Source organism: Triturus cristatus, chromosome 2_1 (assembly GCF_964204655.1).
Source record: "Triturus cristatus chromosome 2_1, aTriCri1.1, whole genome shotgun sequence".
Classification (NCBI taxonomy): domain Eukaryota; kingdom Metazoa; phylum Chordata; class Amphibia; order Caudata; family Salamandridae; genus Triturus; species Triturus cristatus.
Window position 1 is genome coordinate 498,983,286 of NC_140581.1, and position 23,622 is coordinate 499,006,907.

General features: G+C 49.9%; 1 protein-coding gene across 1 annotated transcript in view; it reads left to right on the forward strand.

Moving 5' to 3' along the window:
• SMN1 (survival of motor neuron 1, telomeric) overlaps positions 1–23,622 on the forward strand; it is a 225,211-nt gene that overhangs the window by 54,768 nt on the left and 146,821 nt on the right. The window contains exon 4 of the mRNA XM_085632361.1: positions 19,332–19,532. Coding sequence (XP_085488487.1) covers positions 19,332–19,532 — 201 coding nt within the window. The remainder of the gene's footprint in view (positions 1–19,331; positions 19,533–23,622) is intronic.

The following is a 23,622-nucleotide window of genomic DNA, read 5'->3' on the forward strand; positions in this document are numbered from 1 at the left end:
TAGATCCCCTCTCGGGTTGCAGGGCCCTGCTTGTGTCCTTCCAGACTTCTCTCTCTGGGTGTTTTATGTGTTAGATGTGTGAGGACACCAGGATTACCACACACCCCAGAGCTCAAGTTTAATGTGGCAGAAGACTTTCCCCACCTTTGATTTGCCCCAAATTTTGGGCATAGTTGCAGTAAGGCAATCTAGAACCACTGCATTAGTTGCTAGGTGAGGGCGTGGAAACATTTAGCCAATTGGAAGTGAAGGGCCATGAATCACACTCTCCCACTAGCTCATGCCAGGCATAAATGTGCCATCCCCTTACACTTTGTTCAGAACATGGTCTGGACATGCAGAAGATCAGAAGAGTATTGTACCTGTTTGTGATCAGAAAGCAGCTGGGAAGGACTGGTACTGCTCTTTCTTGTACTCAGGACAAGGAAGTGGACTCCAAGGGTAGATCTTCTGACCTGTGGAAGATCAGAAGAGTACTGCACCTGCTGTTTCTGACACAAGAGGAGGACTGAACCTGCTCCCTGTTGTACCCTGGAGCAAGAGGAGAATTGCAAGGGTCGGTAGGCTGACTTCTTGTGTGGTTATATGGAGACAGCATGCTGCAAGAGGTCTTTTCCTGTAAGTACCTGACTGGCCAGTTGCAACTGATCCTGGAGTGAACCCTGGTGTTCTCCTTTGCTGGACATCTTGTGAGTGTCCTAAGTGCCTCACTTGATGGGGCCTTGAAGCATACTCTTGTGTTTGGTTGGGACTGAAAAGGCTGAGTCTGAAAGTAAAATATTTGATCTGGACGAATCTGGTTGGTTTATCCGTCTGTCTCTCTGTAATGATCAGTTTCAAATGGCGCCAGGTCCCAGTCTACTGCGACTATTGACTATAATTGGCGTTTTGTGCTTTTTGATGCTTTTTTGTTGTTAATTTGTATTGATTTTTAACATGTACGGGATGCATAAGAAAAAGGAAGAAGCCAGGTACAATACTGTTGTCACCAAAAATTACTGTAGGCCTTCCCCCACACTCTTAAAGGAAGGATATATGAACATGCTTGTGTGAATGCCTGTAGGCCATAATATTCCATCCATTTCGTGCATTAATGCTCAAATTTGCGAGGACAGCTCAGTGCCACATCAAATAGTTTCTTCCAGCGTGGCGCAATGGTCCTTACTCCATTCAATCAAAGTCGGTGGGTCCTTTCTAATTGGGGGCTATGTCCCTTTTTGTCACTACCATGGCTATCCCAATGAGTTATCTTCCCCCTTAGAATTGCCTAGAGTGTCCCTATGGCTACATTTCCTATGGGTGCAGAACCTAGTAAAGGGGCAACTGCAGTCCCCATAAGGGCCGAGCAACTGCCCTGTCTCTCCTCCACTGTATTGCGTTGATTACCTCCACAGCTGCTCTTGGGTATAACTGAATTGATGACTTGGAAAGGCCATTAGTGACTAGATCCTTCGGGACTGCACCAGATGTAAGTCCACCTGTGTCTATTGAGGTGTTTTTACGTTTTCCCATCTTGAGAGAAAACAATTCCAGAGGCCAGGGATGGGGGGGTGGGGAGGAGACTTGCACGCCTGCATAGGGGGGGGGCAAAAAATATGCAGGATGTCCACCACACAGTCTGTTTGCTTCAAATAGATGTACAGTGGAACACAAGAATACCTTGTGGCCTTGCAGTTGTCAGAGGGGGACCCATGATGGGCACAAGACGGGCCAGCCAGGATTGCAGCAGCTCTTTGTAGTGAGATTAGATCATACCCCCTTCCTCACAGGTGTTAGCCAATGTAGGGTTAACAGTGTCGCGAACCATGGGGTTTCTTTCTGGGAGTGCAGTCTACAGTATATGGGGAGGGGAGGGTAGATAGCCTCCGCAGATGAGCCGTTGCATACTGTTAACGCATGAGCGGCACACGTACTGCACACAGTCATTTAGTAAGACAGTCCTAACAAAATTGAAAAGAGGCAGAGAAAAATAAAGAGGGGGTCCGTCCCCCCCCCCCTACTTCCTCCACCCGATATTTTGTCCTTCGAAGCATCTGCCGCCTTATACCCCACAAATCTAATATTAAAATCACACACACAGTCTAAGATGTTTGGGGAATCTCTAAGTGTGGTTTCCCCGAGTTAGACGGATGCTCCTCAGTTATATATGACCTGTGAGTGGCAGACAAGACGATATAACATCTCTTGGGTCTATATCCTGCTCTGAACCTTCCTCAACCACCAGACCTCTTCCCAGCGGTCTTGGAATGTGTCTTTCCCCGCTCCCTCCCACCCCACCCATTCCTGCAGGCCTCCGCACCATATGAGTCTAGAAAAACCACAGAATGCACGCAGGTTGGAAAGTGGGTTTCTGTTGCACTAACCCTCCTCACCCCCACTTTTTGCCACATTTCTGATGCACTTTGACTGAGTGTGCCCTGGGTCCCAGCCAGTCTGCTTCCAAGGGCCTGTTATTTGCCCTAAACTGTACCTGTAAGTCCCTTGTAAGTGGTACCTACTGTTCCAAGGGCATGGTAGCCAGTGAAAGGCCTCTGAGGGCCGCAGCATGTATTATGCCACCCTTAGAGACCTCTCACCACAAACATGCACCATTGCTATTGCAGCTTGCTTGTTTTGGTGCAACTAAAAGTAAAGTGTCAACATGGCATACATCCATGTGTGTACCATGCCTACCCAGCACTGCATGAGTAATAGGTAAGCCAACCTTAAGGCAAGATGCACTATATCTCATGCGAGGACCTAAAAGCATGAGCAGACAGACCTCTATAATATCGAAGGCCATTTTCTTAGCTATTGTTAGTGCACAGTCAAGCCATACCGAGTATATGGTCTAGAAACTGGTCATTTCGAGTTTCCTAGCACCATAAAGGCTTTACTGAATCCTGGGATGTTTGGTATCAAACATCTCAGAATATTAAACCTGCACTGATTCCAGTGTCAGATTTATTTTTCCAAGCATTCAGGGGTCCCTTCTAGAGGGGACCCCTGTACCAAGCCAACCACTCGTGGGTTCCTGACTGGTGAACACCAGCCTGCCACTGAGAGACACTTTCCGGACTCCTGGAGTGGGAGCCTTCCCTCCCTTGAACCAGAAACTAAGCCTTTCCTTTGCGCAAGGTATACACACCTCCTCAGGTCAGAAAGAGCAATCTGTGGCAGGGGAGCTTTGGTGGCCCGGCCGCCTTTGCAGCGTGACCCCCATCCTCTCCTGCTATGAGGAGGAGGCACCACCCCCCCTTTTTTATTCGGCGGTAAGACAGGCAAGAAAAATTAGAACAGCCCAGAAGGTGTGCCCACCTCTGCCAACCCCACCCCTCAGATGAGGTTGGGGTGAAGCCCACTCATCAGTGCCCGCCATCTTGCAGATGGCAGGCATCCTCCAATCAGGGTTGGGGATTGTGCCCTCTGCCCCATGTGGGGTGGGCATACCAAGGGTCTAGTCACCCTAAGGTCAGATGCCCAGTGGCTACTGACCTCAAGACCCCTTAAACGCCCCCTAAATACAGTATTTAGGAGGCAGCCCTGAACCCAGAAGGCAGATCCCTGCAGTGTACGAAGGAAATAAGAAGTGGCACAGCACAGGAGACTGTAGAGAAGACATGACTTGGACCCAGCCCTACCGGCCAGTGTGCAGTTTACAGACATCCTGCACCAAAAGCCGACTTGTCCTGCAGCCAGCAACATCCAAAACCCCTGGCAGGACTGACTACCTTCAACAAAGACCAAATCTGCTGCGAACATCAGCTCTGTTCAAAAGAAACTCCAAAGAAAGTCTCTGAGCCTGCTGAGGAAGAAAAAACTAGACCCCTGGAACCACCACTGCACCCATCGCCTATGGCCCAAGTCCAAATGGCCCACCGTTCCAAGCGATGTCCCCCACCACCATGGGTTGACCCCTCCAGGACTCCCCGACCTCGCCTGCAGCCCCTGCACGGAGAACCCAACTATGAGTGGCCCGGTAAGGTGATACCCTACCTGAAAAGACACCCCTGCATCCGGCTGCCCTGTGCCCTAGAGGAGAGGACCCCTAGGTGCACCTACGTCCCCCCTAGCCCTCCAACCTACCTGCCCAGCTGTTGGTTACTCCCGGAAGACTTCCTGAAATGAGCCTGCAGCCAAAATCCAAACCCTGCAACCTCAATATGATAGCATTTAGCTTCCGACACTTCTTAAGCACCTACAACCAGGCACTCCTTCACCACTAGTGGTGTGGTCTTGGTGTTGACCTTGGACCCCCTTTGCCCTGATCTTAAAACTAGGAGCTTGGCTCCTGGGACCGAGTGGCCTGCCCATGAGCAGTCGCCAACCAAGGTGCCCCCTAGCCCCATTGGCACCCTGCACCCAGCTGCCCTAGTGCCTTTGGTGGTGCCTCTTGAGTGCCAACCTGAACCCTGGTTTCACCTCCCAAAACTCTAATTCCAAAACCATTTTACTCACCTGTAATTTAACACTTCGTTTTTTCCCATAGGCCTTGTGTTGAACTGTCTTGTACTGAACAAAAAGTAACCTATTGCTTGCACAATAGTTAACCTGCTTTCAAATGTTCTGTGCTGCGTAAATTGTTAGGAGTGTGTTTCATACCAAACTAGACAAGTTATCTGAAAGTAATCAAATAGTAATTATAAGCATTTTTGAACAGTTTACAAATCGTTTTCCCCATTTAAAAAGTAATCTGAATGTTCCTACGAATCCAGTATTATTTACTGTATTGCTAACAGTAACATCGTATGCGAAGTATCACTTATCTGCTACTAAGTATACCTTTAAAAAAAAAAAATGTTTAGTCCTCCTTCCACATCAGGTAAACTCAGAGCTATTCCATTAACTCTTATGGCCCCCCCTGTCAATTGGCACCAACCTGTATGTTGAAAAATGCACTAAAATGTTCCTAGGTCTCATTCTATTGGGATAAGCCTGAAGGGGTCTCTGTGTACTCTTTGTATATCCTCTGAGCACTCAACACGAGTAGCTTGCTTTATTAACTGTTCTACAAACTCTTTTAGGTCGCTCCCCTCCGCCCCTTCTGGTACTTTAAGTAGACAAATGTTGTTCCTCCTTTCGGAATTTTCTAAGGACTCTAGTTTATCCTGCATTTCCAGTTCTTTCTCTTTTAGTGCTGTTATGTTTCTTGTATTATACTCCGTCTGAGATACTAGTACAGCCACCGGGAGTTCCAATGCTGTGGACCTAACAGCAAGTGAGTCTAGTTTAGCTTCTAGTTTCTCGCATGAAACTTTGATGTCTGCTTGGTTGCTCTCCGAGACCAAAAATCTGCCCCTCACTTCCCCGGCTAAAGCTTGTAGTAAGTCGCACACTGATTGTGTCGAGGAGTGGTCAATAGTGTCGCCAGTATGCGCTTGCCCTACCTCAAGCTCTGGCAAGCTGTCCCCAAAAAGTCCTGCTTGGTTTTTGTCTAGAGGTGCTTGAGATGCAGCTACTTCTCCGAGAGTACCCAGGACTCTCTGCTCCACCACCTCTGCTGGAGCTAGGCTTTGTTCTACTTTGTCAGCCATTGCTGGGCCCTGTAAGACGTTCACTTCCTCATCCATAAATAAATGAAACCTGTTAGAGGTGGGAGTGCTATTCAAGGGATTTAATGACTCCTTTAAGCCATTCTCCGAGTCCTACACGGAATTCTCATCTGCAGGTTTTAATATTGGCGTACTAGGAGCCACTTTTAAGTAACTTCTTAAAGAAGGCGTTAATTTGGGATTTACTCGAACCAAGGGTGTACTCCCTTTTTTTTGCAGATATTTCTATGTTTGCATGCCACCAAATCTCCGTTAGATTTATTTTGAGGCGGTAACTTCTGTTTTTTAGTTTGCTGAATTTCTCGGTTTTGTGTGGCTCCGCTGCCCTGATAGTCCACCATATGTAGATTACATTTTGTACTTCTTAAAGAGTATCTAGATTGCACATTTAGCTTCTCTCCTAAAATGTTTTTTTCTAGCTTCAAAGCCCTCTCATGATCTTCTGACATGCAAACCGGTTCTTCCCCAGTGGCTCTATGCAGCTCTAGCTTCCCTCCCGTTCTCACCCGAAGCCCTGTGTGTGGTCTCCTTATTCCTGGCTCCTCTGCCGTATGCTCCTGTTTCTGTCTCGGTCTGCAATCCTTTCAATGCAGCTACTGTGCTGCCCCTGCCTCTCCCACCCTAGAGGGGGAACCTTGCTACGGCCTTCCGCCTGCTACCCAGTTCGCGGGCTGCATGAAACGAGAGCAGCTCCAAACCTACTTGGAACCCCGATGCTAGCAGATTCACCGCTCCCGGTAACCCTGGAGCGCCGATCCCAGTCGACTCCAGCTCTGCCACCCTGCGTCGAGGCCTCCAGGAGCCTCCAACGTGTAGATATGGGCAGGCCAAACCCACAACGTCTGCAGGCGTACAACCCAGAACGGGTAAGAAAAAAAGAGAAACTTTGAAAAACGGTCCAAATTTTATTTACCTGGCCATCAAATCATGCTCATAGCTTTTCCCTATTTGTTGATATTGCTGGGGTAAGATTGTTCCATCGTTGTGTCCCGGGGTAGAATTTACAAAACGCTCGAGCTCCTGACTCGCGGGAGCCTCCGTGACCCGAAACTCGCCGGCCGCCATGTTCCCCTAATCCCTCTCTGCAATTATTACAGGGAAGACATTTGCCCCTACTTAGTATACCTTGTTTTAGAAATAAAATGGCAATATCACAACTTTTTATACAAACAATTGGTCTGGATTCAGTCTGAGTGTGTGACATCATTTATTGTCTGTGTGTGTACAACAAATACTTAACACTACCCTCCTGATGAACCTGACGGCTCAATCACACTACCACAAAAGAGTAAGGTATTCTCTACTTTAGCCTTAGCTATACCTCTAGGAAACCACTGGACTTTGTGCACACTATACCTTACTTTGGTATAGTTTATACAGAGCCAACTTCCTACACTGCGCGTCATGTGGAGGCCCTAGGTTTCGGAGAGATGTTGGGGTTGGTGTGACTGTTGCACCAGGGTGGTTTTTCGGCCACCCATACCACCTACTCCCATGTTGCCTCTAGTGTGAGTTTTGCCGGAAATAAAATAGTATATTTCAGATTAAGAGGACTTAGTGTTTGCTTCATTTAATCTAAAGACCTCTGTTGAGTTTCTCTGGTGTAGACTGGAAAAATCAAAATGTGGGACGCTTGAAAAGTTAGTGACCCAGCTATGTGGGCCTCACAAAGAATAGCATCCCTACCTCGATAGTTGACAAATCTGGCAATCAGTAGGCACGGGGGAGGAGGCTGGGCCAAGGATTTATGCGCTCTCTCTATGACAGATCATTAAGATAAGTATTTCTTAGGTAGCCATGATTGCAGCCAGTCTCCCAGGAGATAGGCAGGGTTCTGATGATTCCGATCCCTCCGGAAAGCCCACAAATCAGAAATGGTTACGTCTTGATCTATTCTCCGCATCCTCAGCCCTTTTCTCGTGGCTATGACAGACAGGAGCTTGGCCATGTTTGCCTTGAAAGAGGTTACGTCGTCCTCCACAGTGGAAATTGTTTTCTCCGCTTTGGTGATTCTGTGGGCCATGTTCCATAAATCCTGGTGTATAATTGGGACTTCAACCTTGACGTCTCCTGTCTTAGTTTTAACCGCCTCTTGGGAGGTCTGGATGGCCTGTCCTATGTTGGCAAGGTTTTGGGAAGTGGATCAGCTGGGCAGAAATCGCCTTCGAAGGGCCAGAGTTAACACTGGGAGGAGTCCTGAATTTATCCATCTTGGTTTGGCCGTGTGCCGTCGACCCCTTGTCCTTTCCCCGTGGCATGGGATGTGGTATCCTCCAACTGGGGTTTCGGGGCGAGATCTGGGTGGTGCGTCAGAGGTAGCTGTCACCCAGCCTGCTTAGCCCCCAAACTGAGGTGTAGCACAATTAGCCAGAGGCCCTCCTTGGATGGTCCAAGTTTACGCAGTGGCCTTCTGTCCCCAGACGTTTGAGTGAGGACGGCCCGCAGCTAGCGGAGGGTCCTCTCACAGTCCTTGAAATGCCACTCCCCCACCATAAGCACTAGCAATATCAGAAGTTAGTTGTTCTCCTTCCTTCCCACTAGGGTCTATTAGCGCACCCTCAAGCTATAGAGGTGTCCATACAGAAGAGATGGTATCTTGTACAAAGGCCCTTTCCAGATGACAATCCCGCTATGATACAGCTGACAAGGCCCAGTCAGGTCATTCCACCAGCCATTTTGGTGGATGGGGGTAACATTCAGTCTCTCCATCCATTACGCCAGTGCACCGGGCGGGCTTCCTGGGCCAACACCAGGCCCCTTAAAGGCCGGTGAGCCACATGAGCCCAGAGTTGCTATTGCTCTTGTCACATTAACGGCTGTGTTCACTCGGTCCCAGCACACATTGGCATCCAGGAAGCGGGTTCAGGTGTCCGACATCTGTGGGCCACGTCCATTCTCCAGGCTGTCGGGCCCTCCATATGCTTCCCAGAGGAACCTGGACGTCTCCAGCAAGCAAATCCTTGGAACCACAGCAGGTCTCCCTGCCTCAGCATGGCTTGGATGATGGAAGATTTTAGGGATGGCTGGGAACACACTCGAAGTGCGCCCGCCATCTTGCCAGGGCAAGCTGCGCGCCATTTTCGTGCTATTTTTACTTCAAACCTTCATATCTCCAGTTCCCCTTATTTGATTTGTCATTTTATTTGTTACATTTTAGTCTATTTTTCTATTTTGGTTTGGGATTTTTATTGTTTGCTGTTTTGAATTTTACTCTTTTGGCACTACATAAATACTTTACACATTGCCATAAGTAAAGCCTGTCTGTTCTGTGCCAAAATTACCAGGGGATTGAGTGCAGGTTAATTTAATTTAGTGAATTTAAGGGTTCATCCTGATGAGAGTTGTGATTGAGGGTTGACTGCCCCCTTTCAAGTAACCAAGTGTCCCCACTGCCCTCCTTTACTAAGTTAATTTACTTATTATTTCTCTCCATCTGTTGCTGGCTGGTGCTAGGTGTATTCAGTGAAAATCCTTCCTCATGAAACTGATTTGCACAAATTGTTTTCGTCAGAACCAACCTGTACACGCCCTTCTTGAACAATTCATATAACCTTCCCCTGCATTAAACGCCCTCAAAAGCCCCCCTCCGCCAGCCCTCCATGCTCATTTAAAAAATATATTTTTAATAATGCCAACCTAGCTAGCCCTTGGTCTATCCATACCACCTGCCATCCTCAATTCTTACCCCACATTTTCCCTTCTTAGCTTTACTTTGCTTTTGTTCCCGGTGTTGTCCTCTTATTAACCATTGGGTTGTAGTAGACATAAAAAAACACTGCAACCCCCTTTAAAAAAAATAAAAACATAAACATTTGTTCTTAGAATTCAAATTGTAAGCCCCCTGCCCCCTTGTATATCGTTTAATATTTTCATGGAAAAGGTATTTTATCATTGTATCCTTTATTTTTTAGGATATCAGGACTTGTCCTAATTACTGCGTCTCGGTTCTCTCGGTTTCTGGGTTTCTACCAGTGCATCTTAGACACAGAAGGGGTTTTGAGAAGTACCTCCTTCCAGGACTTTTGTGCTGGAGGAGCCCGGTGCAACAATCTTCTTCTTTCTTCTTTTCTTCTTCTTTCTTCTTTTTCTTCTTTCTTCTTCTTCCTCCTCCCTATGACCTCCTCCTCCTCCTCCCTTTGACCTCCTCCTCACCACCCTACAAAAGGGCCCCTCATCTCTCCATAGCCCTTCTCTCGCAATCATTTAATTTGTTTAAAAGCGTTTTGTAAAAGTTGGATTTACTAGTCCACTCAGCTATCCACATAAAATACTGATCTTTTGCTTTACAGTTGGCATATTAACCTTCTGCACTACTTTATGGCGAGTCAAAACTGCCTCCAGACAAAACTCTGATCTCGGTCTCTCACTCTCATGGACATTAATCACAAGTTATCTTGACATCCGCTGCTTTTAAATCGCAAGTGATTGCTAAACACAGCTCCCCACCTGAGAGCCGTGCCCCCTCCAGATCAACGCCCAGTGTGGCTGCACCAGTTGCACTGCCCTAAAGCTGGCGCAGCCTCCTTTCATGATGCATTAGTTGTCAGGGCTGCATCTCTTCAGTCTTCAAGCGCCTCCTACTTCCTACAGCCAGTTAGGTGGGGTTTTGGCTACCCTTTCAAAGACACATCGCCAGCTCGCTGCTCCACTCCTCCTCCCACAGGTCCACTAGGGGCCCAACTACTCCCTGTGACATTGTACTGACACTTCCTAATAGTGCCACTGCCTTCACCTCTATACACTACCAAGGGTCTCTTCCCATCAGCCCTCTCTGCAGCCTGTGCCTCTACTGGAGTACCGCAAGGTTGAATATTGAGCCCAACGTGTTTGTTTTTTTTTTTTTTTTTTTTTTGAAACCGTTTATTGCAGTTTGTAAAAGTTACAGGTATGGGCCTACAACCACCCGGCCGGCCGCTAGAGTGACAAAAGCATATTGCATACATACAGTAAGAGTCTCTTGGCAGTGCAGAGTAGCGAAACAGGAGAAATCAATGTTGCAGGCCGCATAGCTCCATGCCCACAGTACGGTTCCCTTTTCTCAAAACAAAACAACACGAAAAACCACACCCGCAAGGCAACCCGCGATCCAAAGTGACAGCACGTGCTCCATAAGTGGGGGATCCAAACCAGCAGCAGAACTCTGAAGAGGGGAATGGGGGTAGATCAGGGACTGGGGGACCGCGTGCCCACGGCCGAGGGAGGGGGGCCATCTAGGGAGACGGAGCAGGCGAGGCAGCCGGTAGCAGTGGCGGCTCACAAATACCCCCGCGGTAAGCGTTCCAGGGGCCCCAGATTTTCACCCACGCCCCAGGCTTACCCCTCGCCACATACACCACCTTTTCACGAAACATACACCAATCCATATGTTCTTTCCAGGCCAACACCGCAGGGGGCCTCTGGGATCCCCACAATTGAGCAATATCACGCTTAGCTATCATGTATCCCAGAGTCACCCACCGCGTCTGCGGGACCGAATAGTCATTTGGTTCCCACACATTCAGCAGGCATCTCCTCGCTTCAGGCAACAGCGCGACACGCGTCACCACACGCAGGACCTCATGCACACCACGCCAGAATCGCTCCACCTTTGGGCACTCCCACAGTATATGCATGAAAGTTGCCAACGCACCACAGCCACGCTTACACATTCCGTCACCAGCAAAGCCCATACGTAGAAGCCTTGGCCCCGTCACGTAAACCCGGTGAAGGATCTTAAGCTGGACGAAACGAAGGCGAGCCGGGATGGCCACCTCTTTTGGAGAGGCCACCGCGGAAATCCAATCCTCGTCGTCCAGCTCTAGCCCGTCGGCGACCCAGGCCTCGCGGAGACTAGTCAGCAGGCACGATCTGTCGTTGATCAGTTTTTTATATATGAGGGAGATCGTGCTGTCTGGGACATGGCCATCCAGCACTCTGTCCTCCAGGGGGGAAGACTCCGGAATGGACGCGACATCCGGGAAGACGGAGCCCAGCGCATGGCGGACTTGTAGGTACCGAAAGTACTCACTGCCCTGCAGCTGAAACTCCGTCTGCAGCGCCGCAAAAGTCTTGAATCCCCCCCTCGTCCAGAGATCTCCCACCGTGCTGATTCCGATCGTGTCCCACTTCTCGAAGCCCTTCGACGTCCACAGGGAGCCCAACCTCTCAGACGCGTACAGCGGTGACGCTCGGGTCAAACGGTCCTTCCACCCCATGGCTGCATTAGCCGCGTGCCAGACACGCACCATGACACGCGTCGGTCCCGTCAGACGGGAGTCGGGCGCGGCAGAGTAGAGCGCGCGATTGTAGTCGCCACCGGGCAGGAGCATCTTGTCCATCTCAAACGCTGGGTTCAAGGCGGGCCCGTAAAGGCCATGATTAATTGCAGCCAGTTGGGAGGCCCAGTAATACCGTTTAATGTCCGGGAGGGCGACCCCCCCCCATCGTACCACGGGAGCGTCAGTTTAGCTAGAGCAATGCGCGGCCTCCCGTCCCAGAACAGGCGCCGCTGGAGGCCCTCCACCTCACGGAAATAGCGTGCCGGAACCAAGTCCATAGTATTCTGGAGGGCGTAGAGGAAGCGCGGCAAGGACATCATTTTAAACAAGGCCGCTCGGCCGAGCGGCGAAAGCGGCAGACGCCGCCAGCGCACCACGTCCTCCTTCAAGCGCTGGAGGGGGGGCAGCAAATTCCGCTCATAGCGGGCCTCCGGGTCAAGAGTGATATATATACCCAGGTACCGAAACCCCTGGGAGGCAATCTGGATCGGACAGTCCCGTGGCAGGACCGGAGCCTCCCCGGAAAGCACGTATACACAGGATTTCGCCCAGTTGATGACAAGTCCTGAGTTGCGACCGAATGAGCGCAAAACATCAACCAGGACGATCAGTGATTTACGCGGGGAGGCGAGATACAGGAGGATATCATCAGCATAGAGGGACACACGGTCCTCATGCTCGGGGGTCCAGCGGAGACCACGGATGGAAGGGTGCCACCGCAGCCACTCCGCCAGGGGCTCCAGGGCCAGTGCAAACAGGAGAGGTGACAAGGGGCAACCCTGTCGCGTGCCCCGCCCCAGCGCGAATGGGACCGAGACTCGCCCATTCACCACCACCTGCGCCAATGGGCCCGAGTACAACAATTTGACCCAGCTGATAAAGCCCGGTCCAAATCCAAATTTCGCCAGCATCGCCCAGATGTATGGCCACTCCAGCGTGTCAAACGCCATGGTGGCGTCCAAGGACGCCAAGATGGCCGGCTCCCGCACAAATGGGACACGCGCGAGCACCCCGTGCAAGCGCCGCAGATTGAGCGCCGTGTTGCGGTGTGGTATAAAGCCAGATTGGTCTTGGTGGACCAAATCGCCCACCACGCCAACCAACCGGTTGGCCAACACCTTGGCGAGGATTTTGGGCTCCGCGTTCAAGAGCGAGATCGGCCTATAGGACGTGACCCGTTCACGGGGCTTCCCCTCCTTGTGGATCACCACAATTGTGGCCAGACGCTGGTCCGGCGGGAGGGAACCCTGCGAGTGGGCCGCCAGGAACATCGCGCGCAGGTGGGGCGCCAACACATCCGGGCGTAGCTTGTATAACTCAATGGGAATACCATTGGGGCCCATGGCCTTGCCGGATGCAACCGAGCGAATAGCCAAGGCAATTTCGTCCGAGGTGGGAGGAGCGTCCAGCGAATCCCTGTCCTCCACCGTAAGGGAGGGCAGTGCGATGTCCCGAAGCAGGGCATGGGAATCTTCCTCCGAGCAGGGGGAAACCGGGGAGTAGACTTCGCGGAAATAATCCGCAAAGCAGGAGACAATGGCTTCCGGCTCGGTGACACACGCACCATCCACACTCTCAATCAAAGGAACCACGCGGCTCGCTCTCTCCCTCTTATCCAACCACGCAATCAATTTGCCAGCCTTATCACCCACATCATACAATCGCCCCTGCTGCTCTCTACTGAGGCCCCTGGCCGCCTCCGTGACGAGGGCCCGATAGGCCGCCTGCTTTAGGTGTAGAACATGCAGCTTGGCGTCTGTTACCCCGCTCCCCAGGTCACCCTCCAGTTCTGCAATCTCGGCCTCTACCCGGGTCACCTCCTCCCGCTCGCGCCGCCGGGCATGGGAGATAAAGGAGAGGGCCTCCCCTCTAAGAACTACCTTGAAAGCCTCCCACAGGGAGATGGCCGAAGGGACCGACCCCACATTCTCGTCGAAATATCGCTGTAAGGATTTGATCAAATCGGCACGAATGGTGGGGTCGCGCAAATACCATGCATTGATTGGAGCCACCCTGCCATCCCCCCTCGGGAAGACATCGAAATGTAACAGCAATGGGGAGTGGTCTGAGATACCCCGCGCCAGATGGCGCACCTCCCCCACCCTCCCTGCATGGGCCGCCGGGACAAGGATGTAATCAAGCCGCGAGAGGCTACCATGGGCACCCGAGTGGAAGGTGTACTGCCGCTGTGCGGGATGCTTCAATCGCCAGCAATCCACCAGGCCCAGCGTGTCTAAAAGGCCGGGCAGCCACGCCTGTGCCCGGGGGAGGTCCCTAGGGGGATGGCGATCCATAGACCCAGAAGCTACCGCATTAAAGTCCCCTCCAACCACCAGCAGGCCACTCGGAAGGTCCAGAAGGAGGTGCCCCAGATCCGCAAATGTGGTGGCTTGTAACCCAGGCGGGACGTACACTGATATAAAAATAAACACTCTACCCTCCATTCTTCCCACCAGAACAGTGTAGCGTCCCCTCTCATCATGGCGCACCTCATCAATCTCCAACGGGAGCGAGTTCTTGATCATAATGCCCACCCCCCGCGAGCCCGAAGTGAAGCCAGAATGGGCCGCCAAACGATATCCCCGCCGATTCATTGCATGAAAGGAGTTACCTATAAGGTGCGTCTCCTGCAGGAAGACAACATCTGGTGAAATACGTTTTAAGTACTGCAGGACCACACCACGCTTAATCCTATCCCCCAGGCCGTTAACATTCCATGACAACACAGTCAAATCCCTACCCCCCATCATACGTCGAAACAATCGGTCGTCCCCCACCGAGCATCTTAAAAACAACAACACAGTAGCGGGTTTGCCTTGCGGTGCAAACAAACAACACACCCCCCCCACCCCCCCATCCCAACAGAACTCCCCCCTCCCTGCACCCCTGCATGAGCCCAGACAGCCCCCCCAAAGTGCAGTGTGCCTGTCGCCCCATAGCTAAAACTAACTAGTCCCCCAGAGGAGGAGGGAAGCCCCCAACAGACCCCGCACGACCTCCATAGGAGGGGAACATATGCAATCAATAAATGGTGAAGGAACATCGTCCAGAGCAAGGCCTATTCAGTCACCCCTCAATTCTGATCCGGCGGGCCCTCCTCGCCAGCCGCGCCCCCCCCGCCCCCCCGGCCCCGATCTCCAGGCAGAGTGTCCAACCAGTCCCCAGCCGCCTCGGGCCGGTCGAAGAAGTGCGTGCGACCATCCACCTCCACCCTCAGCTTAGCTGGAAAAAGCATTGAGTACTTGAGGTTCAGGTCCCGTAGGCGACGTTTAACACCAAGAAAACTCTGTCTCTGCTTCTGAACCGCCGGAGTAAAGTCTGGGTAAAAATGCACATCCATGTTGTCAAGCTTGACCGGTCCCTGTTGCCTGGAGGTCTGGAGGATAGCATCTCTGTCCCGAAAATTAAAAATCCGGGCAATGAGAGGCCGCGGCGGGGCACCGGTCTTAGGTCTGCCCCCAGGGACCCGGTGAGCACGCTCCACCGCAAAAAGCTTACTCAGCCCCCGGGGCTGGAGATGGGTCAGGATCAATTCTTCCACAAAAAGATCCGCCGCCTCCGCCTCTCGTCCCTCCGGCACCCCCACAATACGGACATTATTCCTCCGGGCCCGACCCTCGGAATCCTCCAGTCGCCGGTCCATCAGGGCGCTCGCCTGGCCAAGCCGGCGCACCTCCTTCTGGAGGGCCACCACGTCCGTCGTGAGGCCCGTTGCGGTGTGGGCCAGGGAATCGACCCGGTCGTTCGTTTTGGACAAGTCTGCCCTCACAAGGCTCACATCCACCAGGACCGAGTCTATTTTTTGCGCTAGGGTGTCGAAACGCTGGTCCACCGAGGCCTTCATCTCTGCAATGGCGCCCATGACGTCCCGGAGGGTCAGATCCACCGGATGAGCAGATGCCTCCGTCGGGCCCACCGGGGATGCGCGCGATGTCTCCGGAGAACCCTTCTGGAGCGTGTAGCGGTCCATACTGTTAGCTTGGTGCGCCGTGCCACGGCGGGTTGTCTTCACCTTCGCCCGGTCGCCATCTTGTTTGGTGGACATGCTTGCTCTCCCACCGTCGTGCCAATCTCCTCGAACGGGCCGCTATACCAATTCACGGGCTCCGGGGGGGGGCGGGGGCGACCACCGAACCGCAGGTCAACCCACCGCCGGCGGGTCAGCCGGGCTCCTGGACAAGACCACACCACCGCACCCGGCTCCGCAACACAACCTCGCTTGAGTGCAAGGAGGGCGCAAAAGCGAAAGTGAAAGTGCGGGGTACGCGAGTCGCCCAGCCCTGCCCGCCGCTGTTGTTCACTGTGTCCCCGGATCGCCCCACTACTCCAATCCGGGGGGCCGGCGAGGAGAAGGCCGCAACCTTCGATCGGTGCTCCCACCGGTGTCCGGGGTCCGATTCGAGCCCGAAAAACGGGTGGCGCCTCAGCTCGGGTTCCCCGACACAGTCCCCTCAACAAGGACAGGATATCGCCAGGATTAATTCAGGAGGTCGCGGAGGTCCTCGGGAGCCTCGCACCTACGCGGCCATCTTGGTTGCGCGCTAGGCTCCTCCCCCCCCCCAACGTGTTTTTAAACTATTTTTTTATCACGCTACATTTCCCCAGTTGCTAAATTGCTCAAATCTCTTGGTATTATTTGTTATTCTTATTCTGAGGACACTTTACTGGCGATTAGATTACTGAAAGATTTGCATAAGAATGCTAGGAATTTTAGGAACTGCCTCATAGAGGTTTATAAGTGGATGAGGGACAACTCCTTGATCCTAAACAGACAAAACTGAGGTGGTTTTCTTCATTCCTGTCTCATATTGGACCCAACATTTGGACCTTTACTTGCACTATCTGTTTAGGCTTGACAATTAGGGATTTGGATCGACTCCGACTTGTTTATTAAAGAGCATATAAACACCATGTGCAAACAGGTTTTATGCTCCTGGGGATTATCGGGAAAATCATCCTGTCCCCTGCAAGAAAGGCTAGTGTGCAAGCCTTAATCTTGTCAAGGATTGATATTTGTAACTCACTCTTTGTAGGTCTTCCAAAGTACTCCCTGCACAAACTTCATCTGCTCCAGAATGTGGCAGAGCGGTTGGTGCTGGGTCTGAAAAGAGCCTCTCCTATATCTAAGGAACTGGAGAAACTTCATTGGCTCCCTGATCTGAAGAGGTGTCAGTATGAAACTCTGTCACAAAATTATTTATAAACAAATGCAGCACTCTTACCCCCAGTTTACTTGGTATTTACCAACATGCAATTTAAGATCACAACATGTTCATTGGTTGGCCAGTCCTAAATTTCATAAGGCTAGAAATGTGAGGCAGCTTTCTGTCTGTAGTGGTGCCAAATGCATGGAATGCTCTCCATCTAAATCTTCTTTCCCACCAGAGCCCTTTATCCTTTAGAAAAAATCTTAAGACCTTCCTATTTTCCAGTAATAGCCTAATTGGCTGATCCCTCTGTTGCAACCATTGAGACTAGTTTCCCACTTTGTTGAGAATGGCGTTGGTGTGTAGTTATCCAGCTGGCTCCCTGAAGCTCATGTACTACTTTTCATATAGCATGAAGATACTTTGTTCCTGTTTGATGTATTATCCTATCAATCATTGCGCCTTTGTCCGCCCCAGCGCCACTCCATGTCCTTAACTCTCATTTGTCCAACCTCCCCTTCCCCCCCCCATTCCCAATATGGCACCTAGCTGAAAATCAGTCCATCAGATGCTTTCATCTCCTCAGGTAATTAGTTACTCAATCACAGCTCTCCTCTGTGCTGCTTCACCAGTGAGGCTGCTGGAAAGATGTAATGTCCAGTGGCCTCTTCTGCCATCAATCCATATGTTTCAAGATGGCATCGGGCCATGCTGTATAGTCCTGATATGCCTTTCATCTGGCCTGTGTGTCTCAGCACTGCTCACTGGAAAACGCTGTCCCCATCCCAGTCACTCCTCCTAGCAAATGGTCACCTCATGAAATCGGCAGGCTGTGGTCCAGATGCTCGTTTCAGGCTGGGGCGGAGAACACCGAGCCTGCCTGATGCTTGTGCCAGGTCAGCCCCTAGTTTACATTTTTGAAAGATAATGCTGCAGACAACAGTTGGAGCCAGAGTTGTGCAGTATAAGACATAGAATGGAAAATGTACTCCTGAACATATATTTTAGTATTAGACTTGATATCTTTGAGGTCTCGAAATTAATTGTTGACTGCCAGACCCGTCGTAATAGGTTAACGTTGACATCGAACCCAATGGGTTTTTGAAATATAGTACCTTGGTTATCCACTTGTATTGGATTAGTACCAGAGGTCGTGGAATACTAATGGTCATAGACCATGTCCACTGTGGATACTGCCCAGGAGCCATTAACTGTCCCAGACAATATTGTCTCTCTGCAAAGTTATTGACCTGCTTGATCCCAGACCCTCCTTGTGTGATAGGCAAGAACATTGTCAATAGGATGAGGCTGTGCACAGGGTGGTGTACTCCTGACCTGACGGATCCCCGGGTAGTACAGGTGGGGAAATAAAGCAGTCCTTCTCGAGAGACCTACCATCTTAAATTTCGACCACACATATATACAGAGGGGGTTTTTGACTTTTAATTGTCTGAATGTTGTATTTGGGTAGAACCACATGAATGTTTTGGGTAATTATGTACAAAGGGTCCTATATCACTAAGTCTTATGGACTTTACTACATATCCAAACTAAATCTGTCCGTTTTCGATGCCAAATGTGAGCCAATTCTTGTAAAATTGACACATGGATTCATGAAGATTTATTTTTTTGAAGACATCCCGCTTACTGATTTTCTGGTGACTCACATGCTTCGAATTGCATTCCCACAAAATTGTTTCACGGGACCATGAAGATAGAAATATGTTTTTACATTTATTTTTGTATTAAAAAAATTAGTTTCCACGTCATCATTGACCATTTTTTTCACAATATAATTATGTATAGGCTCTAGGTTAATTTAATTTGCTTAACAAGGAAAAATTGTTTGTTAAAAAATATATATAAAGTTGAGGTTTCCAAGTCCAAGAAGAAATACAACATTTTATTAGAGAAGTATGTTCTTGAGTGTTGTGATGTTTTCATTGATTGTCATTATTGACAGACTGTAGTTGTCTGAAGTGGTACAGATGAGTGTATCTGGTCTTAAAGAAGGGTAAAGACATACAGGCTTAATTTGACAATGGCCAGAAGGTCTAAAATTTGAACTCCAGGAAGATTTTGTGCCATGTGGTAGGTCTTTGTTCACTTGAAATGAAGTCGATAAATGGATCAACAAACAATCCAGTTACCTTTTCAAGTTATTCACCATTAAGTCTGAGCCACTATTCTAGAAACCTAGCAGTTGGTGTTTCTTGGGCTCATCATGTATGTCGTAATTTTTTTGATTTAATATTCATATTTTTAAACTGGCCTGCTTACACATCCCGATAGTGTCCCTCTGTTCGTTTTTGAGCAATGTGTGGAATACCATAGCTAACAAACCCTTTTTAAATACAGTTGTATAAGCAATATTTCATTTATTTTGTTTATTTTAGTGGAGAGTTGGTGATGCCTGTAATGCTGTTTGGTCTGAGGATAGCAGTGTCTATCCAGCTACCATTGTTTCCATTGATGCAAAGCGTGGCACATGCATTGTTGTTTACACTGGATATGGAAACCGAGAAGAACAAAATCTGGCTGATCTGCTGCCGCCCAGTAACTCTGAGTCCGAGAGTACTAGGGCTGACCCAAAAGAGGTGAGCAACTGTGCTTGGCCCTGAATATTGTTTAGTATTGGTATTGTAAGGTATTGTAATTCCTTCTTAATGTTCTTGAGTCACATAATCGCTTCAGTGGGGTATTTTTAGTACCTGAGAATACTAATAATGACAGCAAAGAGAACATAAACAATCAAATTGTAGGACAGTCCATAGTAACCAGCATTGACAGATCCATAGTTTGCCTATTTTATATTGATTGCAATCATAGCTAGACTACATGCAGACACGCTTGAAGTATGCACAGAAGCCCACTCGTCTGTAGACACCCAGTCATGCAGAACAGACATGCACGCACTTGTGCACCTAGATCAGTAGTACTGCAGACATACATGCAAATAAGCCAAGAAATATAGTGTGAAGAGCCACAGTGAAGCTCGAAGGGGTGGGCTACAGCAATGATCTGTGTGTTGTACATGAGGGTGGAGAATGCACTGGATGCAACAAATGAGGGGGAACATTAGAAGATGAGCACAAAGGGAGTACTTCATTAATAGTTGTGGGAGGCATACTGCTTTGTCCGTTGGCGGTCAGCGAGCTGCTGTACAGGAAATGCTATGTAATTTTGATAATTTTAGGGCAGGTGGTGATTTATAGTAAGTGGGTGCTCAAGTTGGTGTGTAGTGGAGGACATGGTGGCATCAGAAGGATCACAAGTAGAAGGTCCCTTTTTCAATACAGTTTGATACTCATGAGACTTTCCTCAATGTAGATACAGGACTATAATTACCAATGCAAATCGAACAAGCATTAGCATGGCCAATAAGGTCTCACCTTTGGGACCTTATAAGTGTTTTGCCAGAGTTATTGGCTTTGCCAGTGTCTTTAACAGAGGTTTGTGTCCTGAAAGACTGGACATCCACAAAAAACTAACACAATATGCATTTTGCTCGTAGTCTGTGGTAAAAACATCAATGTGGTAAAAAGATCAATGTGCCAAATATTAATCGTGATGCCTCTGATTAACCCCATGTTAGCTTGCAAAGGAATAGTTTTATTTGACAGAATACATGGTGTCTGACCCTCCCTTCAACTCATGAACAATAGATTATAGTGGAAAAAGACTTCAAGCAACATGTGCTGGAAAACTGGTGTTTCTTTAATGGGATCTATAGGGTATCAGCTTGCTAGCCTACCAACTGCAAAAAAGAAGTGCCATTAGGGAAAAATGTACACAAGCAGTGAGCAGGCTTGGACAGAGGGCAAGGGAGTTGGGGAACAGGTGGGTTTAGGACAGCGAGAAGGCAAGGCGGGAATGAGAAGTAGGGTGGTTAGGAATGCACATGTGGTTTGAAATGCAGAAAAGACTATGCAGGGAAAAAAATGCCAGAGACTGAGGGGCGGGGAGGGAGTTGTTAGAGTGGGCTCAATGTGCAGAAAGGGAAAAACGGGAGGTAGAAGAGATGCATGTAGCTGAAAAAATCCATCCTGGTGGGGGCCATTGGATGGGGGATTTTGAAGGCCGCGGGTGAGGCTGTTCAATAATGTTTGTTTTGTCAATTGAAAACCGATAAAAATGTATTCAAACTAAAAATCACCATTTTGTAACAAAAAAGAAAACCTATGTAGTAAGTGTGTTTCTTGTGTAAAAATAATACATTGTTCGAGGCATATGAGCTGCAGATTATACACTGTGCATAGCTCGCCATCTGGTGTTGGGCCCGCATGTTTGCAGTTTGTTTTTCCTCTTGGAAAGTCTTTGGAAGTCACGAGTTCGGTGACTCCTCCCTTGGTTCGTATTGCGCATGGGCTTCGGCTCCATCCTCAGATTGTTTTTTTACGCCATCGGGCTCGGATGTAATACTTCGCTCTCCGGTTCCGAACTTTCCAGTTCACCGATTGACGCAAAATCCTCGCTCATCGAGATCCTTCAAATAATAAATCATCTTAATCACCTTCTCTTCGGCACTTCTTCGATTCCGGTCGTCGACGGCGGCCTTCGGGCCTATTCCGGCTCCGGCTGATGGAAAGAACTCCTTTCAAGAAGTGCCCTCGATGTGGGTCCAAGTTTCCCCACACCGATCTCCACGAGGTGTGCAACCTCTGCCTCTCCCCTGAACACGAGGCTCGAGACTGTCCCGCCTGCAAGTCTTTTCGCTCCAAAAAGACTATTCGAGATCGACGGGCTAGACGCAATATGGCGCACTCCTCGACCTCCGCTCCAGTCGACATCTTCGGAGATGACGTCGAAGCTCCGGGACAGCAGAACATCGAAGAGGACGACTACCTCGTCAGTGCTTCAGATGTGGAGGACATCACCCCGGCGCAGAGGGTCGTGAGTACAATACCCCCTCCCACACCGACACCCAAAAAGGCTTCGGTCACACCTTCGCCTTCGGGCCAGGGCAAGACCAAGGATACTGCTTCTCACACCCCACCTTCGGGCCCGGTAAAGAAGCCTATTAAGCCTTCCGGCAGCTCGGGCTCGAGCCAGCCTACCATCAGTACCGAAAAACACCCTTCGGCACCGAAGAAAAGATCGGCCTCCATCTCTACACCGAACCCAGTACCAAAGCCTTCGGTGTCGAAACCTGCCCTGCCGGTGCCGACCAAACATCACAAGGCCTTCAGCGCACCGACACTCCCGTGCCGAAGCCTTCTTCGGCGCCGACCAAAAAATCGGAGGTCCCAAAGAAGCACGGCTTGGACAAGCCTAAAAAGCCGTCGGCCCCGAAAACTTCAACAACCAGTGTCGCAAGAACTTTTTACACCGGATCCTCTCCAAAAGACACTCACCAAGGATCCAAAAACTGGACATTTGACATTGTCTACAAAAAAGAGACACTTGGACAAACCTGCTCTACCTCCACCTCCAAAGAGGAAGGACACTGCTACCTCCCCTTTCAAAGTGCCTTCCCCTCCTCCTCCACCCTCCCCACCTCTACCCTCTCCACCCCGCCTCATCGTTCCCCAACCTTGTCTCCGGTCCCAGACGACTTAGGAGACCCATTTTATGATCCGGCAGATGTGCCACAGGATCCCACCCCTACTGGATCTCCAGACCCATGGGACGACTATAATAATCCGGACATCCCAGATGTCCCACAGGATGACCTTTACCCATCTAGGCCATCCCCACCTGAAGATTCCTTGGGTTTTCACCACCGATTACAAAGGGCGGCACATTACCACGGGGTGGAGTTACACACTGACCCAGTGGAGGAGGATTTTCTCCTAGACACCTTTGATGACGCACATAGGTCTACTGCCATCCTACCTATGTTAAAAGGGGTGATTAAACATGCACCGGAGGTCTTTAAAGACCCAGTCAGGGCCAGGGTCCTACACCCCGTATAGAGAAGAAATACAAAGCCGCCCCCACAGACCCTTCATATATTAAAGGCCCTGCACCATTGGATTCCCTAGTGGTATCTACAGCTAGGAAACGCTCCAATTCTCAGGCGTCGGGCGAAGCACCACCACCTGACAAAGAGTCCAAGCTCCTAGAAGCGTCAGGGAAGCGCACTGCGCCACAAGCCGCCAACATATGGCATATCGCCAACACGCAAGCGCTATTGGCCAGATTCGACAGGGCACATTACGATGAGTTAGAGACCATCATGCACCATCTCCCTGAAAAATATAAGAACGGGACCAATGAATTGATCCAAGAGGGAAAACTAATAGCTAATACCTCTATTCGCTGTGCCCTAGATGCAGCAGATACAGCCTCCAGGGCCATAAACACCAGTGTCCTTCTACGTCGTCATGCCTAGCTCAGAGTTTCAGGTTTTAAACCTGAGGTACAAGCCTCTATATTAAATCACCCATTCGACCAAGATCATCTATTTGGCCCAAAAGTTGATGAAGCCCTCAAAGATGAAAAAAGATACTGACGCGGCGAAATCCATGGGAGCCCTACAGTCACACACTCCTAGGCGCTCCTTTCGCCGCTCTTCCTTTCGAGGCACGGGCAGAGGCTACTCCTCGGATAGTGCATCCACGTCCTACAAATCCCCTCCTCAATCTACCTTCACAAAGGGTTATCAAAGAGGCGGATACAGAGGCAATAATAATAAGGGCAGAGGCAAAACAAATACCGCCCGCTCTGCCACACCTACTACCCAAT